Here is a 17,097-nt window from a genome sequence, read left to right as displayed (position 1 = left end):
TTTTTAGGTTTTTAGGTTTTAGGTCTCCTTGCTCGCACACACTTTTTCAGTTCTGCCCACACATTTTCTATAGGATTGAGGTCAGGGCTTTGTGATGGCCACTCCAATACCTTGACTTTGTTGTCCTTAAGCCATTTTGCCACAACTTTGGAAGTATGCTTGGGGTTGTTGTCTATTTGGAAGACCCATTTGCGACCAAGCTTTAACTTCCCGACTGATGTCTTGAGATGTTGCTTCAATATATCCACATAATTTTCCTTTCTCATGTAGCCATCTATTTTGTGAAGTGCACCAGTCCTTCCTGCAGCAAAGCACCCCCACAACATGATGCTGCCACCCCCGTGCTTCATAGATGGGACCCCTGTTCATCATCGGCTTGCAAGCCTCCCCCTTTTTCCTCCAAACATAACGATGGTCATTACAGCCAAAAAGTTATTTTTTGTTTTATCAGACCAGAGGATATCAAGCAAAAAGTCACTGAGTTTGAAGGTAGGCCTTGAAATACATCCACAGGTACACCTCCAATTAACTCAAATGATGTCAATTAGCATATCAGAATCTTCTAAAGCCATGACATCCTTTTCGGGAATGTTCCAAGCTGTTTAAAGGCACAGTCAACTTCTTCTATGTAAACTTCTGACCCACTGGAATTGAGATACAGTGAATTATAAGTGAAATAATCTCCCTGTAAACAATTATTAGAAAAGTTACTTGTGTCATCACAAAGTAGATGTCCTAACCGACTTGCCAAAACTATAGTTTGTTAACAAGAAATTTGTGGAGTGGTTGAAAAACATGATTTAATGATTCCAACCTAAGTGTACGTAAACTTCCAACTGTATATATTATGATCCTGTCACTGAGTCTGTCAGCACTGAGTGTGCTTGCCGGTCCATCCTGTACCCATCCTACACCCCAGAGGGAATACTGGAGGGAACCTACTTCGCCATCCATGTCTGGGTCTCAGTATGGGTGACATCCACACCCTGGCTACCACAGCAACCAACTGCAACAATCTGCCCTGGCTGTCTGTTTTGGCTATGCAGGCCAGAGCGAAGGCATCATCACTGCATAACACACATGCTTCTCCCTGGGTGCATCAGTACCCCAGCTGTTACGATGCTCTATTTCCACAACTAAAGTATGACTGGGAGGAAGGGATAGAGAGAAGTAAAACATGTTGGCCGTAGTATAAATAGCAGTCAGCAGAGAGTCAAGGGGATTCATAAGTCCTGCTACTTTAGCTTATTCTACCCCTGCACACCACAGGCATTCAATACATTTTAAAAGAGGAAAAAGAGGAATGCCAAGAGGGTGATATTTATCCTAATAGACTGGCTGTGAGATAGAAACTCTATAGCCTACTATACACCCCCTACTCACTGGCTTTGGTAGAGTGGTAGTCCATCAGCATACAGTGTGGGGCAGGGATGTACCACTGAACAGGTGGCATGGGGTGAGAGGTCAAGGGTGTGCCACTTTGGTGGCAGTGAACTCTGTGGGATAATAACCTCCCCCAGTGTTTTTCTGTGACGACGTGTGTGTGTGTGTGTGTGTGTGTGTGTGTGTGTGTGTGTGTGTGTGTGTGTGTGTGTGTGTGTGTGTGTACAGTGAAAGTAGCCCCGGCTGTCTCTAATGAGTGGTGTCAATCAGGCCATGCCAAGAGCATTGGGCTTGTCTCCTACTTGTGAGAGATGGGCTTGATGGGCCTCTGTGATATTCCCTTAATGCTCCAAGCATTTTCAAATCTATGATTAATGTCATCGCTGCATGATTTCACTGTACTGGGAAGAAGTCTACAGTATGGTTGACTTGGAGTGGAGGGTTATGATGATGACAGCATTTTAAGGACTGATGATAATGTGAAATGAATCAACAGTAAACTATGACAATTTACAGAGGACATTAATAATGCTATTTAAATACATTTCATTCGTCACATATTATTGTGGGAAGAGCATGAGTATAATGCTATTCTAAGCATGGCTGGTCTACTGAGCTTTGATCTGGTATTAGATAGTAAAATAATAATTCAGTTACTGTGGCCCCTACAGTGCAGGGAATATGCACTTTAACTTTTAAACCCCCTGATGGTGTACAAATCCCTGGCTCAACAGTACCATGTGAGGGATACAGGAGGGTTGGGGTGGAGAAGAGAGGAATCCCAATGAGCTTCATGTCACTCCTACAAATGACCTTTCAAACACTGTGACAGTGGAGATCAGATACCACTCTCGACCCTCTCTGCTACACTAACACATCGAGCCATGAATCCTAAAGCCTACATAACACCACCGTAATTTGTTGTTGACACCTGTCATACACATTCACGACAGAAAGATAACTGACTCAACTGTGGTCCTGTTATTGTTCTAAGACATCATAATGAAAGTGTAATAACATCAAGGTATCATGAAACGTTAACATGAAAGTCATGGTACAGATGTAGGATCTTAATTTGGCCTACACTGTCACAACAAACTCATCCTGCAGCCACAGGATTTTAATGTTTAGTCCATAATGTTGCTTGATCGGTGGTTAGGCTATTAACTGGCCAAAAGTTGGCTACATGAAAGTGTAATACTGTTAATAAAACCTTGTGTGGGTTTTCAGTGAATTTATGTAAATCGCAAAGCTCCTCTGCATTTCACAGCAACAAAACAGGACAATTCTCAGCAACAAAAGAGTCAGGAATGTCATGCCATGTTTTAGAGACACTTACAAGCAAGCTCTACAACGCTACAACTTAAAGATTTGTCCCAGTACGTCCAGGTCAAACCATATCTGTGCATGTGTCGCTAACACTAGGTCCCATGCTATTCAACCTCATCACACTACCTGGGCCTCCACCATGGCCGTACCACTCACACAATTCAACACAATCAACTTCACGACTGCTGCTATAACCAGCAGAAAATACTCCACATATTGTTCTCTGGTGAAAAAAACTCTGTGGTAATAATAGCCATCATTAGCATAACAACTGTGATGTTTCAGACAGATGAATGGCTTCAGGCTTGCCATGGCCACAGTCAAAGACATAATGTGAACCATAGTTGGTTCATTACCATAAATTCAATTAAGATAAAACCTTAAAAATACACACACAAAATTGGCCTGGGAGCAGCCGTTGCACAAGTGCAAGCAGTTATGAATTTCATTTCCATAAAAAATAGAATGGCCATCATCCTTCTAATTTGTTTTATAATTATTGTTATTATTATTGTTCATTTCTATGACTGTAGTTAATAGAAAGCCTTTCCTCAGGCAGTCAGTTCCTGTTCCTCCTCATCTCATCCCTGGGACAAGCAGCAGACAATCTCACACTCTAATCCGAGTTAAATTACACTCTATTCTCATCTCCTCCCAGCATGACCTTGGACCAACCAGACGTTACACTGAAGCTCACATTATAACCTTCCTCGAGTAAAAATAGTAGAGGTGCACTCACTTGTCGTGGAGCATATATTCAGTGTTTTCTGGAGATATCTGTCCAGTCACAGGGTGTCGGAACGACGTTCTCTTCTGGTTATGGCTGAGAAAGTCAGAGAGCGAGAGAACAGGGAGGGAAGAGAGGGAAGGTTTGAAAACAACAGCAAAGGAGAAAATACAATTAGTATTCCGTCATGAATCATATTTCTGCTTGATCGCTCCACTATTTTGTGCACTGATGTATTGGTCACTGGCTGCTTGTTGGGCATTCTACACCAAGTTTCTAGACTTCCAATGACTTTCACAGCAAAGTGTAGAATGTGCGGTAGTGCTGAAGACTGGCCAAGGCAGGGGCTCATATTATTTCACACAATGTGTAAGTCTCAGCACTCTCCCCTACCAGCTTGCCAGGCTATATTGATTTCAATTACATGGGGTCATTCGTCGCTTTAACTAGGGCATTAAAGCTTCCCTGTATCGTTGGATAAAAGAAGAGATGGACAGGGGGCAGCGCTGGTGGTGGAAAGAATGAAAAATAACACAATGATGTGATTTGCTCTAAACCGTCCGTATCAATTATTTACTTTTACACACTTTGGATGGCAGTCGCGTAGCAGCTGTGCCCATCGGACAGTAAGAGAATAGGTCTCTGCTTCATTCAACATTAGCTTTAGGAGCAGTGGAGCAGACAGGATTCCATACGTTTCCACTTAGGGTTATCCAGGTACAGAACATACACAGGTAGAAACTTCTGACCCAGACTGACCTGGTCTTTAATCACTATGAGGACTTCTGACCCACACTGACCTGGTCTTTAATCACTATGAGGACTTCTGACCCACACTGACCTGGTCTTTAATCACTATGAGGACTTCTGACCCAGACTGGCCTGGTATTTAATCACTATGAGGACTTCTGACCCACACTGACCTGGTCTTTAATCACTATGAGGACTTCTGACCCAGACTGGTCTGGTCTTTAATCACTATGAGGACTTCTGAACCACACTGACCTGGTCGTTAATCACTATGAGGACTTCTGGCCCAGACTGACCTGGTCGTTAATCACTATGAGGACTTCTGACCCAGACTGACCTGGTCGTTAATCACTATGAGGACTTCTGACCCAGACTGACCTGGTCGTTAATCACTATGAGGACTTCTGACCCAGACTGACCTGGTCTTTAATCACTATGAGGACTTCTGACCCAGACTGACCTGGTCGTTAATCACTATGAGGACTTCTGACCCAGACTGACCTGGTCTTTAATCACTCGGCGGTCTTCTGGGTCAGACTGACCTGGTCGTTTATCCCTCTGAGGACTTCTGGGTCAGATTGTGTGAGTGTGAATGTTGTATGTGAGTGTAGAGGCGGTCTGGTGAGCTGTGCTGTCCTCCAGATAGACCATCATAACACACCCTAGGCTTGCAGTTCTCACACTACACTGTCATATTCAACAGCCAATGAGAAATACTACACCAATCTAGTCACTATGGAAACAGTCATCACAATAATGACAACACAACCAGGGCAATGATGTGGGCCAATTTATTGTCCAATCAGTCTAGCAGAAATAAGTAAAAGTCACATATGTCATTCAATCCAGATGACTGCTGATGTCTTAACTGAATTATGAGATGAATCAGCCTTTACCTCTAATGAAATATTTCATGCTTCCTTACACTTGAATTCCGTGTAAAATCAGAGCATGTTGGAGTTGAATAGGCTGTTACATGAGGACATTTTTGCTTTGAGACTGTTTCAATCGCTCTCGCAAAGTTACGTTATTGTGATGCTTTTGGGGGAGGGGAAATATCAAAGTACTGTGAACGATTGTTCACCCTACTGTAATTCTTTATGTAAACACTGGCAATTGAAACTTACCAAGATTTGAGGTAATAGACAACAACTGACTGTACTCTCTGCTCTCTTCCAACCCATTCTCAATAACAACATTGTGAACACAACATCCTCATACAATCTAGAATCACATTAGAATATGCATTCCATAGATGTAGTTCTATATATACACACAACTGTAGAGATTCATTGTGTATCTATGGAAAAACATCTGTTAACCTCGACTCATTAGGGGCGGCAGGTAGCCTAGTGGTTAGAGCGTTGGGCCAGTAACCGAAAGGTTGATCGAATACCCAAGCTGACAAGGTAAAAATCTGTTGTTCTGCCCCTGAACAAGGCAGTTAACCCACTGTTCCTAGGCCGTCACTGTAAAAAATAATGCATTCTTATTTAACTTGCCTCGTTAAATTAAATAAAACATTTAAAATATAGAGCAGAAATATTGGTGAGCGGTATGTCCTGTGTTGTGTGTTCCTCTATCTCATCATGGTGTCCAGCACCACAGCACCACAGCCCTCTCTGGGCTCTTTACTCAAGCGTGGCCACTGAGAAGACAGGCCCATTTGTCTGAGGGGCCACTGGACAGATATGAAGCGCTAAGGTCCTCCCAGAGCAGAGCTGAGCCATCCCTCTCCGGCTGCTGTAGACTGGACTGAACAAGACTGAAAGGCAGCCTGCTGTTAACTGTACTAGCTTGAGAGGCAGCATGCTCTGGACTAGACTGTATTAGCATGAGAGGCAGCCTCCTGTGGACTGTGGCAGTCTGCTCTGGACTGGACTGTATTAGCATGAGAGGCAGCCTGCTCTGGACTGGACTGTATTAGCATGAGAGGCAGCCTCCTGTGGACTGTGGCAGTCTGCTCTGGACTGTAATGGACTGTGCCAGCCTGAGAGGCAGCATGCTCTGGACTGGACTGTATTAGCATAAGAGGCAGCCTCCTGTGGACTGTATTAGCATGAGAGGCAGCCTCCTGTGGACTGTGCCAGCCTGAGAGGCAGCCTCCTGTGGACTGTGCCAGCCTGAGAGGCAGCCTCCTGTGGACTGTGCCAGCCCTTAGAGGCAGCCTCCTGTGGATTGTGCCAGCCTGAGAGGCAGCCTCCTGTGGATTGTGCCAGCCTGAGAGGCAGCCTCCTGTGGATTGTACCAGCCTGAGAGGCAGCCTCCTGTGGACTGTGCCAGCCTGAGAGGCAGCCTCCTGTGGACTGCACCAGCCTGAGAGGCAGCCTCCTGTGGACTGCGCCAGCCTGAGAGGCAGCCTCCTGTGGACTGTGCCAGCCTGAGAGGCAGCCTCCTGTGGACTGCGCCAGCCTGAGAGGCAGCCTCCTGTGGACTGTGCCAGCCTGAGAGGCAGCCTCCTGTGGACTGTGCCAGCCTGAGAGGCAGCCTTCTGTGGACTGTGCCAGCCTGAGAGGCAGCCTCCTGTGGACTGCACCAGCCTGAGAGGCAGTCTGCAGCGGCAGCATCACACTTGCTCAATAGGCATCCTAATGTTTACAGTGTGCATGGTAATACCGTGAGTAAACAGACTGGTGTCAGCAGCATATAGCAAACGCCTCCTGAAGGACAACTACAGCCTTTACCAGCTGACGCATAGTGTTATACCAACCCTGTTAGTATTACTGCGGTGTCATGCAGCAAAGTAAAGGAAATAAATCTGGTTGTTTAGAGAGATTTATGGGTTGACATTTTTCAAAAGTTCACAGGAAGCTGCCGTTGAGCATCAGAGCCATTTCTGCACACACAAGCACAAAAACGCACACAAATCAACACGCAAAAAAACACATTACAACCCACACAAACACAGAACAACACACACACAAACACAACTCTCTACTCTGTTTGGTCCTGGCCTGTGTTCCAGTAACAGCATGTAGTGTGTTGAACTACACCAGGCCCATGTAGTAGTACCCTACCCTCCACTGTTAATTAGGAACCTGCACTCTTTGGACCGTTTGTTTCAGCCACATTACTTCTGAACTACTTGTCATGGAATTCACTGCATTCCTACTTAGTGAACAAACAGTTCAGGCAGCACAGTGGCCCTGTTTGTTTTGCCACATAGTGTAGTACTCAGGGAACTGGTTGCAGACACACTTCAGTAAAACGCATGAGCTGACGCACACCCCAAAATGTTTGTAGAGGTGCTTACTAACAAAGTGTAAAATGTTTTATTACATTATATACATATAACGTGGATGAAACAGTATGTAAACATTATTAAAGTGACTAGTGTTGTATACTCTATGTATACTAAAAATAATATAAACGCAACAATTTCAAAGATTTTGCTGAGTTACAGTTCAAATAAGGAAATCAATCATTTGAAATAAATTCATTAGGCCCTAATCTATGGATTTCACATGACTGGGCAGGGGCGCAGCCATGGGTGGGCCTGGGAGGGCATAGGCCCACCCACTTGGGAGCCAGGTCGACCCATTGGGAAGCCAGGCCCAGTCAATGAGAATAGTTTTTTCCCCCACAAAAGGGCTTTATCACAGACAGAAATACTCATCCTCTGTTTCTCAGTCTCTCGGTCCCAGTTTTGATCCACCTGTACCGTCTCCCCCTTCTAGATGGTAGCGGGGTGAACAGGCCGTGGCTCGGGTGGCTAAAGTTCTTTATGATCTTCTTGTCCTGGAGGGCAGGCAAAGTGCCCCCGGTGATGCGTTGGGCTAACCGCACCACCCTCTGGAGAGCCCTGGAGTTGTGGATAGTGCAATTGCCATACCAGGAGGTGATACAGCTTGACAGGATGCTCTCAATGGTGCATATGCAGAAGTTTGTAAGGGTCTTAGGGGCAAACCCAAATTTCTTCAGCCTCCAGAGTTTAAAGAAGCGCTGTTGCGCAGTCTTCACCACACTGTCTGTGTGAAGGGACCATTTCAGGTTGTCACTGATGTGCACGCCTAGGAACTTGAAGCTTTTGACCATCTCCACTAAGGCCCTGTCAATGTAGATGGGGGTGTGCTCTCTCTGCTGTCTCCTGTAGACAACAATCCGCTCCTTCGTTTTGTTGACGTTGAGGGAGAGATTATTTTCCTGGCACAACTCCGCTAGGGCTCTCAACTCCTTCCTGTAGGCTGTCTCATCGTCGTTGGCAATCAGGCCTGTTGTGTTGTCAGCAAACTTGATGATTGAGTTGGAGACATGCGTGGCCACATAGTCATGGGTGAACAGGGAGTACTGGAGGGGACTGAGCACGCACCCCAGTGGGGCCCCCGTGTTGAGGATCACCGTGGCAGAGTTATTGTTGCCTGTCTTCACAACTTGGGGTCGGCCCGGGAGGAAGTCCAGGACCCAGTTGCACAGGAAGGGTTCAGACCCTGGGCCCTGAGCTTAGTCATGAGCTTAGAGGGCACTACGGTGTTGAAGGATGAGCTGTAGTTGATGAACAGCATTCTTAGATAGGTATTTCTCTTGTCCAGGTGGGATAGGGCAGTGTGTAGTGCAATTGTGATTGCGTCGTCCATTTATCTGTTGGATAATATGCGATTTGTAGTGGTCTAGGGTGTCGGGTAAGATGGAGGTGATATGTTCCTTAACTAGCCTCTCAAAGCACTTCACGATGACAGAAGTGAGTGCTACGGGGAGATAGTAAATTAGTTTAGTTACCTTCGCTTTCTTGGGTACAATGTTGGACATTTTGAAGCAAGTGGGGACAACACGCTTACATTTAATTTTTATTTTACCTTTATTTAACTAGGCAAGTCAGTTAATAAGAAAAAAATATTATTTTCAATGACAGCCTAGGAACAGTGATGCCCCTTGTTCAGGGGCAGAAAGACCTATTTTTACCTTGTCAGCTCGGGGATTCGATCTTGCAACTTTTCGGTTACTAGTCCAACTCTCGAACCACTAGGCTACCTGCCAAATGACTTGCTCAAGTCGGCCACGAAGAACAAGAGCACATAGTCCTCATGAGTGTCGGGGGCCGTTTTGGCAGCTCTGTGTTTGGTGCCTCAAAGTGAGCGAAGAAAGTGTTTAGCTTGTCCGAAAGCGAGGCATCATGTCCACGTCATGGCTGGCTCTCCCTTTATAATCGGCGACTGTCTGGAGTCCCTATACGTCTGGTGTTTGAGCCGTTAAATTGCGACTCCAATTTGTCCATGTACTGTCGTTTTGCCTCTTTGATTGCCTTTACGGAGGTCATAGCTGGCCTGTTTGCAGTGGTGTAAAGTACTCTAGTAAAATTCCTTTAAAGTACTACTGAAGTAGTTTTTTGGGGATATCTGTACTTTACTTTTTATTAATATTTTTGACTACTTTAACTTCACTACATTCCGAAAAAATATAATGTACTTTTTACTCCATACATTTTCCCAGACACCCAAAAGCATTTTGAATGCTTAACAGGACAGGAAAATGGTCCAATTCACACATTTTTTTTCAAGAGAACATCCCTGGTCATCCGTACTGCCTCTGATCTGGCGGACTCATGTTGTGGAATATTCTAATCAAGTGAGAGAGACTTTGTAATTTCTTCAAACAAACATCTTTATTCAATATCGATTAATTAGTAATGAGGCTAGTCGACCCCACACCCTTGAGTGTTGGATCGAGAAACCTAATCTTTACACAAATGCAGAGTACTATATATAGCTAACACTAAAAATGCTTAGTCATGATTGATTCCACCCATCCCATGTAGATTGGGGCACCTTAAGCCACTCTGGGTTCATCCGGTCATTATCTGCACGGGGTTGTTGTCTTAACCCCACCCTGTTTCAGTTTCTCCGATGCAAGGTTGATTTTGAGGCAATGAGGGATTGTTCTACTCCTAAACTATCCCTAGTAAAACATTATTGTCAATGTAATGCAGTCTTTAACTAATTTGTCAGCTCAAGCCATCTCTGGTGACCATACGCCCAGATTAGCTGCAGGGAACTAGAGTGGAGACCATAAAAACACAGACACTAACTAGTAGGACAGAAATGTCTCACTATTAGTTAAATATGAATTGCTAACCATTAATATCAAATAAATCAGGTAAATACGTACTTTTTTTGTTCAGAGGTATAAACCAGGGATATTTTAAGAAATAGGCTAACGGTCATGTTGACAATGTGGAACTATACTTAAAAACATCGAAAAATGTCTAGGTGTCTCAGCTGGCTTTACAAGATTGATGTTTCAATATTATAGGAAATGCCATAAAAATTCAAATTGTTTGGATCGCCTAATAGAAGTCATTTGAAATGATTTTGTCACACCCTGATCTGTTTTACCTGTCTTTGTGCTTGTCTCCACCCCCCCCTCCCCCCCCCCCCTAGGTGTCGCCCATCTTCCCTATTATCCACAGTGTATCCTATTATCCACAGTGTATTTGTACCTGGGTTCTCTGTTTGTCTCTCACCAGTTCCTTTTGTTCGTCAAGCCTACCAGCGTTTTCCCCTTGCTCCTGTCTGTTTCTAGTTCCTGGTTTCCCGGTTTCGACCATTCTCCCTGCCCTGACCCTGAGCCTGCCTGCCATTCTGTACCTTGTCACACCACACTGGATTATTGACCTCTGCCTGCCCTGACCCTGAGACTGCCTGCCCCCTGTTCTAGTAATAAACTTTTGTTACTTGACACTGTCTGCATCTGGGTCTTCCCTGAAACGTGATAGATTTATACTTTTACTTTTACTTTTGATACTTAAGTATATTTTAAAACCAAATACTTTTATACTTTTACTCAAGTAGTATTTTATTGGGTGACTTTCACTTGAGTCATTTTCTATTAAGGTATCTTTTCTTTTATTCAAGTATGACAATGGGGTACTTTTTACACCCCTGCCTGTTTGTACACATCCATGTTCCCAGTCACCTTGCAATGGTTAAATGCAGTGGTTTGCGCTTTCAGTTGTGTTTATGCTGCCATCTATCCACATTTTTTGGTTTGGATCAGTTGTAATCGTCACATTGGGAACAACATCCTCTATGCACTTCCTGATTAGCCCAGACACTGAGTCAGTGTATACGTCAATACTATTTTCAGAGGCGACCCAGAACATTTCCTAGTCCGCGTGATCAAAACCATCTTGAAGCATAGATTCCAATTGGTCAGACCAACATTGAACAGGGCCTGAACGTTAGCGAGTAATATACTAGGAAGCGGTGGATGGTATGCATGCCACCTGAGTCTGACTAGGGCCCCACTCCATCTACCTCTTAACTGGCATCGGAGTATTGGTGCAGCACCCGGGATGAATAGAGCTGCATGAAACATTTCCATCGTACTGCCAGGGCTACTCTGCAAATAGGCTTTGAGCCAGTAACCGAAAGGTTGCTAATTTGAATCCCTGAGCTGACAAGGTAAAAATATGTAGTTCTGCCCCTGAACAAGGCAGTTAACCCACTGTTCCTAGGCTGTCATTGAAAATAAGAATTTGTTCTTAACGGACTTGCCTAGTTAAATAAAGGTTAAATAAATAAAAAAAATAGACAAACCTTTTATAACAAGGTTTATCACAAGGGAGGAAATGGAGGTGAAATGGTCATCCCAATGCCTTTCCAAATCATGCATTGTTTTCAAAGACAGAACCAAACAATCAGCATCACAGCCAAACTCCATTGAGATCAAAACTAATCCCTTGCACAGAATTCCATTTACCTTTAGGATTGACAGGAAAAGGTCAGGGGTTATAAAAACATTAAACACTTCCATTATCAGGGTCACAGAGACACACACCCCACACACACTGAGACACCCCCCCACCCACACTAAGAATCCCCCCCCCCCACACACACACACATTCCACACAATGACCTTCTACACATTGACAGACCCCACCTGCTGCGAGGAGCAGGCTAGGTCACATGCTCATTAGCCAGTAGTAATCATGGCTGTGATGTGATTACATGTCTCCGTGTGCTTCCTCCTCCATAACTCTTTCTCCCCATGCAGCAGACTCATGGCTCAGGCCTTATCAGCCTGGGTACCACTCAGAGTTAAGACCTTTCCTAACATCCTCACTGTAACCTGTGGTTAAATCACAGGTTACATGTTAACATCAACATTATTGTGCATTTTTACACCAGATTTATAATTACACCATGTCTTTATGAAGATGATTATATTGTTAATATCATTAACAGTATAATCATAGTATAATTATATAGTACAATAATATCACACTGTTGAAATGTCCAGAGGTATAAACCAGGGATATTTTAAGAAATAGGCTAACGGTCATGTTGACAATGTGGAACTATACTTAAAAACATCGAAAATGTCTAGGTGTCTCAGTGGCTTTACAAGATTGATGTTTCAATATTATAGGAAATGCTAAACATTCAGCTCACAGGAAATATTTATATTCAACAGCATGTCAGTCGCATGTCAGTTGGAACCAAAACACTTAAGTGTAGTTTATGTTTCCATGTGGTCCTGATAGGGAGCAGCTAGTGTGGCTGACAGGTCTAATAGCAGGTCTACCAGAGCTTTGTTTGCACTAAGGTCTAACTTCCATGTAAAACCTTTCAGGCGCAGCTACAGGATAGAGGAGGGAGGAGTATTCGTTTAGACACTGCTTAAAAGGATGGTAGTATTTTCCACAGAGCTGATTAAATAAAAAATAGATTTTCTCAGAAAAGCGTTTGAAATGTTCTATTTTATGTTGAGCGAGAAAGGTGCAAAGAATTTCAGTTGATTGGACATATTCTGCAACACACAAACACTGTTTGAGCTACAGTAAAACACACTATACAGAGACTCTTCCCAATCACACCTCTTCCCCCTCAGGAAGCTGAAAAGATTTTGCATGGGCCCTCAGATCCTCAAAAAGTTACACAGCTGCACCATTGAGAGCATCTTGACAGGCTGCATCACTGCTCGGCCTCTGACCACAAGGCGTTACAGAGGGTAGTGCGCACGGCCCGGTACATCACTGGGGTCGATCTCCCTGCAATCCAGGACCTCTATACGAGGCGGTGTCAGAGGAAGTCCTAACAATTGTCAAACACTCAAGCCACCCAAAGTTCTCTCTGCTACCGCAACCCCAGGCTTTAATTTCAGTCCAGAGCTTTTTCTCTCCTCAATACATTTTACAACTTTGTAGTCCAAGGTTCAGCCCGGCATGGCACGCCGTATCAAGTTTCACAGCAAAACAACAGGCTCAGGGTAATCCCTTCTCCAATAGAGGGGCTAAACCCATGCTGTCGGCAGCGTGGCACAGAGGGGCATGGGCATGGCCCAGGGGGCTTTTCACCTCACCCTCACACACCACCTAGCGCCATGTTGCCATGCTGCACATACACCAGATCCTCCGTCAAATACCAGGAACACACTAATCTCTTACAACTCCACAGTCCACTCTCTCTTGCTCACCTCCCACTACTTTGCTTGCCACACATTCTCTCTCTCCTCCTTAACCAAAAGTGAAATGTTATTAATCACATTTCCTTGTGTAACCTCCGATCAGATGTCTGTTCTTTTATCTTCTACTGGATCTGTCCTATTATTCTCTCTCTCTTTTGTTCTCTCTGCACAAAGTGAAGGAGCAGAGCAGACTCACCTGGCGTGTCCCAGTGGATGATCTACTTCCTCCAAGTTAGACTGGCGATCCTCAAGGTGGTGGCAAGGGGGAGTCTCTCTCTCTCTCTCTCTCTTAATCACTTCATCCTGACCCACATATTTGGCACTTTTATTGTCATCCGAGTACCTTGTCTTTCCTCTGAGTTGCAGCCTTGGAGCTAGGGGTAGGGGAAGGTGGGAGGGGACATTGACATGGAGTTCTCCTAACATGGAAACCTCACTGCTCCTCAGTGGTTGATTTTCCCAAATGTGGGCATGCAATAGTCAATCAGTTGCTCCACACTCCGTATCACACATTGTGACAGGAGGCAGAGGAATCTATCTTCTCCTTGTTAACAGAAACCACTGTCTGAGGTAAGACACTTTAATAAGTTTGTCTGCTTCTCACACATACTTTCAGAAGGTATAGTACCACTTTTATAACCCCTGCTGTGGGCCAGCAGATTGGCTGAAGACAATAGTGTGCTGTGACCTCATGGGGATGGTGAAGGAAGTGAAACTGATCCAGAGGTATGCAGGCCAGGCCCGGAGAGCAGGTGCTATTGACACTGCCCCTTGGTCAATATTGTAAATGATAAACAACCATGGTTCATGTGCCAAAAGGAATAGCTTAAGAACTAGACAAACTGCTAGCAGCTAGCCCTTTCTTTATTAAAATAAAAATAGTTGATCTTCTTGAAAGGAAAGTTTGCAAGTGTTCGATGCAATTGATTTCATAACACATTTACTGCAGAACTTAGACAGCATTCCTTAGCTAATTCAAAAGAGACAATAACATTTCTACAAACATTGGGTTGATTAAGCTGAGGTGTAGACTGATTCATCTCAGATAGGCCTAGTCAGTGAGAGATTTGACAGAGGCATGTTGAACCTGAATCTATTGTGATGTAACTAATGTGGTACGACTTTCAGAGCTATGCAGGTCAGGACACCAAGTACCACTGACTGTGACTGACTGTGACTGATTTCTCATCAGTGTCTGCGTTTCTACTAATCACCAATGAGTACCATGGCATGTAGCATTCATTTGACGCAGGGGGTTAATGATTTTTATTGGAAATCTAATCCAGTTATCTGCAACAAACACCAGATTCATATTGGCAACTGTGTTGCACAATAAATTAGGCAAATTTTTCAAACTACATAAAAACGAGTGGATCTAATATAAGACTAAATGATGAGACAGTTAGCATGGAGAGTCATAGAGCCCTTTCACCACAATCATTTCCAGTGATGTAAAAGGCCATTACCAATGTGAAAGGGAAGGTACAGAGTAAGACAACAGAGTCAGGGACATCCAGAATCTAATAAGTCCGGTCAGGCCTAGCCGAGTGAATTATTTTAACGGTGGTTATTATCCCAGCAGAATGAGTTAAGTCCATTAAGAAGATAATCATTCTGCATGAGGATTTACACATGTCCATTTGCCTTTATCAGTTCCCTCAACTAAGCACTACAGCCATGCCAGCTTCAATTCAAACCATGTTGTGGGAAATGATCCATACAGAGCTACAAAAAGCATTTGGAGCATTGAAAAGCTACTAATCATTCAATGAGAAAATGGGAAAACCTGCTGGGTACCGCCTGGCTACCGAGCCCTGAGCCCTCCCATCTCATCGCTGACTGGCAAGTCTTACTTCAGTGAAGAAGACACTCCTCTTCTCTGTACTTTATGCACTCCTTTAGCAGAGTAACTGTCTGTCTGACAGGCTGAGGTTACCTCATTAGGATGCATTATGGCCGGACTGAAACATATCTCAACCACCCAGCCAGGGGATTTTTTACAGGTGGATCAACTCTGCCTAGCTTGCTCCTGTGGGAACAATCGGACCCTCTTCTCTCCTCACCCAGGCCCACACCACAGATGCCCTCTAAAGCCCTGATACACTGCTGGGCACTGGGCACAGAGTGGCCCTGGCAGGTCCCAACATGCTCCATGGGAAGTAAACACAAGGCCTGAACCGTGGCACTGTGTCACCCTGGCAGGAGGGAGACGATTGAGGACACAGAGACTGAGCAGCATACAACAGCCAAGGCACGATGCTTCTTCTGACACGACACATTAAAATGCAGTGTTGTACCACACACCTCCAGCCACAAGGTCGCGCTGCTCCAAAGCAGAGGCTAGCCAACAGCTAATTAGAGAGGCCTGAAAGGAGAGGGGACCTGGGACTATAATGAGGGGTTTAGCTGGACGAGAGGGCCACTCTCTCACACACTTTGTTCTCCAGGATTAGAAGACATTCTGAAAAGGAATCACGTTGATGAACGTTGATGCTGTTCCTAAGATGAGACGGTAGCGTCAGCCCACTGGGCACACTCTGGTTGAGTCAACGTGGAATAAACGTTGCATTTACTGTGCCGGTGGGAGGGGAGACATGCAATGCCAGACACAGACCAAAAACCGGGACAAATTACATGTCCGTCACCATTAAAAGTGTTTCTATGACCAAGTAAACAAAATGAGATGGTTGGTCTTCAGCCATCTAATCCAGCTAAGGTTTCCTGGTGTCCATATAGGCCCTTTACAGAATGGCCATCTCAGCAGCTCTCCTCTCATTACTCCCCTCTGTTGCTCCTTTTTATGGCCAAGCGTTAATAGCTTGTATAGTAGAACCGTTGCTCTTGGTTACGGTGTGATAAACACTCATCAACACTCTCACTCCTGTTTGTCATTTTTCCAGGCATTGCCAACAGCAGTCTAAACAGTAAGAGGCCTGGGGAAGAGGAGTAAGAGGAGGGAGCCATTCAAGTGTCCACATCAGCACTTCCATTACTCCAATGGCACAAAATTAGCTGACAAATAAATATTTATAAAGGATGATTTGATGTAATTCATCAAAGAAATGGCTGTTTTATGGCCCTCTCCAACCATCCCAATTAAATGACTTTCAAAGACACTTACCTTGGGATCAATAGAGACAGAGATCTGCTGTGGCAAAATACAAAGTTGGGAGTTATCTGGAACAAGGGGGATGAGGATCGGAGGGAGAATCAATGAGGAGTCCTGCAGCTTCAGGGGAAATATTTAATGCCCATAGATCCAGCCTCTGCATGCCATATCCCAATCGCTCACTACCTGACTGCCATCCAAAGCAATCAGGGGTCACCTTCCTGTGAACTGCATACCCAAACAGTGTGCTGCTAGGAAAGGAGGGGGGACACTAACTTTCCTCCCCTCCTGTTTTTCACTGCTCTTTATCTCCATCAATAGACTACAACACACTTGATGTTCAACACTGTCACCTCCTTGTTCAGATGAATCACTTGCTACTTAAACCACAACTTCT

General features: G+C 44.6%; 1 protein-coding gene across 31 annotated transcripts in view; it reads right to left on the bottom strand.

Moving 5' to 3' along the window:
- LOC110526543 (pleckstrin homology domain-containing family A member 7) overlaps positions 1–17,097 on the bottom strand; it is a 135,924-nt gene that overhangs the window by 68,360 nt on the left and 50,467 nt on the right. For 19 of the 31 annotated variants that reach the window (XM_090238836.1, XM_036980924.2, XM_036980925.2 and 16 more), the window contains one exon: positions 3,452–3,535. In XM_090238836.1, coding sequence (XP_090094962.1) covers positions 3,452–3,535 — 84 coding nt within the window. Of the gene's footprint in view, positions 1–3,451; positions 3,536–13,787; positions 14,033–17,097 lie in introns of those variants that run through there. The other 12 variants (XM_090238805.1, XM_090238807.1, XM_090238806.1 and 9 more) reach the window with 2 other exon arrangements.

This window comes from Oncorhynchus mykiss, chromosome 6 (genome assembly GCF_057628025.1).
Source record: "Oncorhynchus mykiss isolate SJ-2025 chromosome 6, ASM5762802v1, whole genome shotgun sequence".
Classification (NCBI taxonomy): domain Eukaryota; kingdom Metazoa; phylum Chordata; class Actinopteri; order Salmoniformes; family Salmonidae; genus Oncorhynchus; species Oncorhynchus mykiss.
Note: the sequence above shows the minus strand (reverse complement) of the source record. Positions and strands in the feature narration are given on the sequence as shown.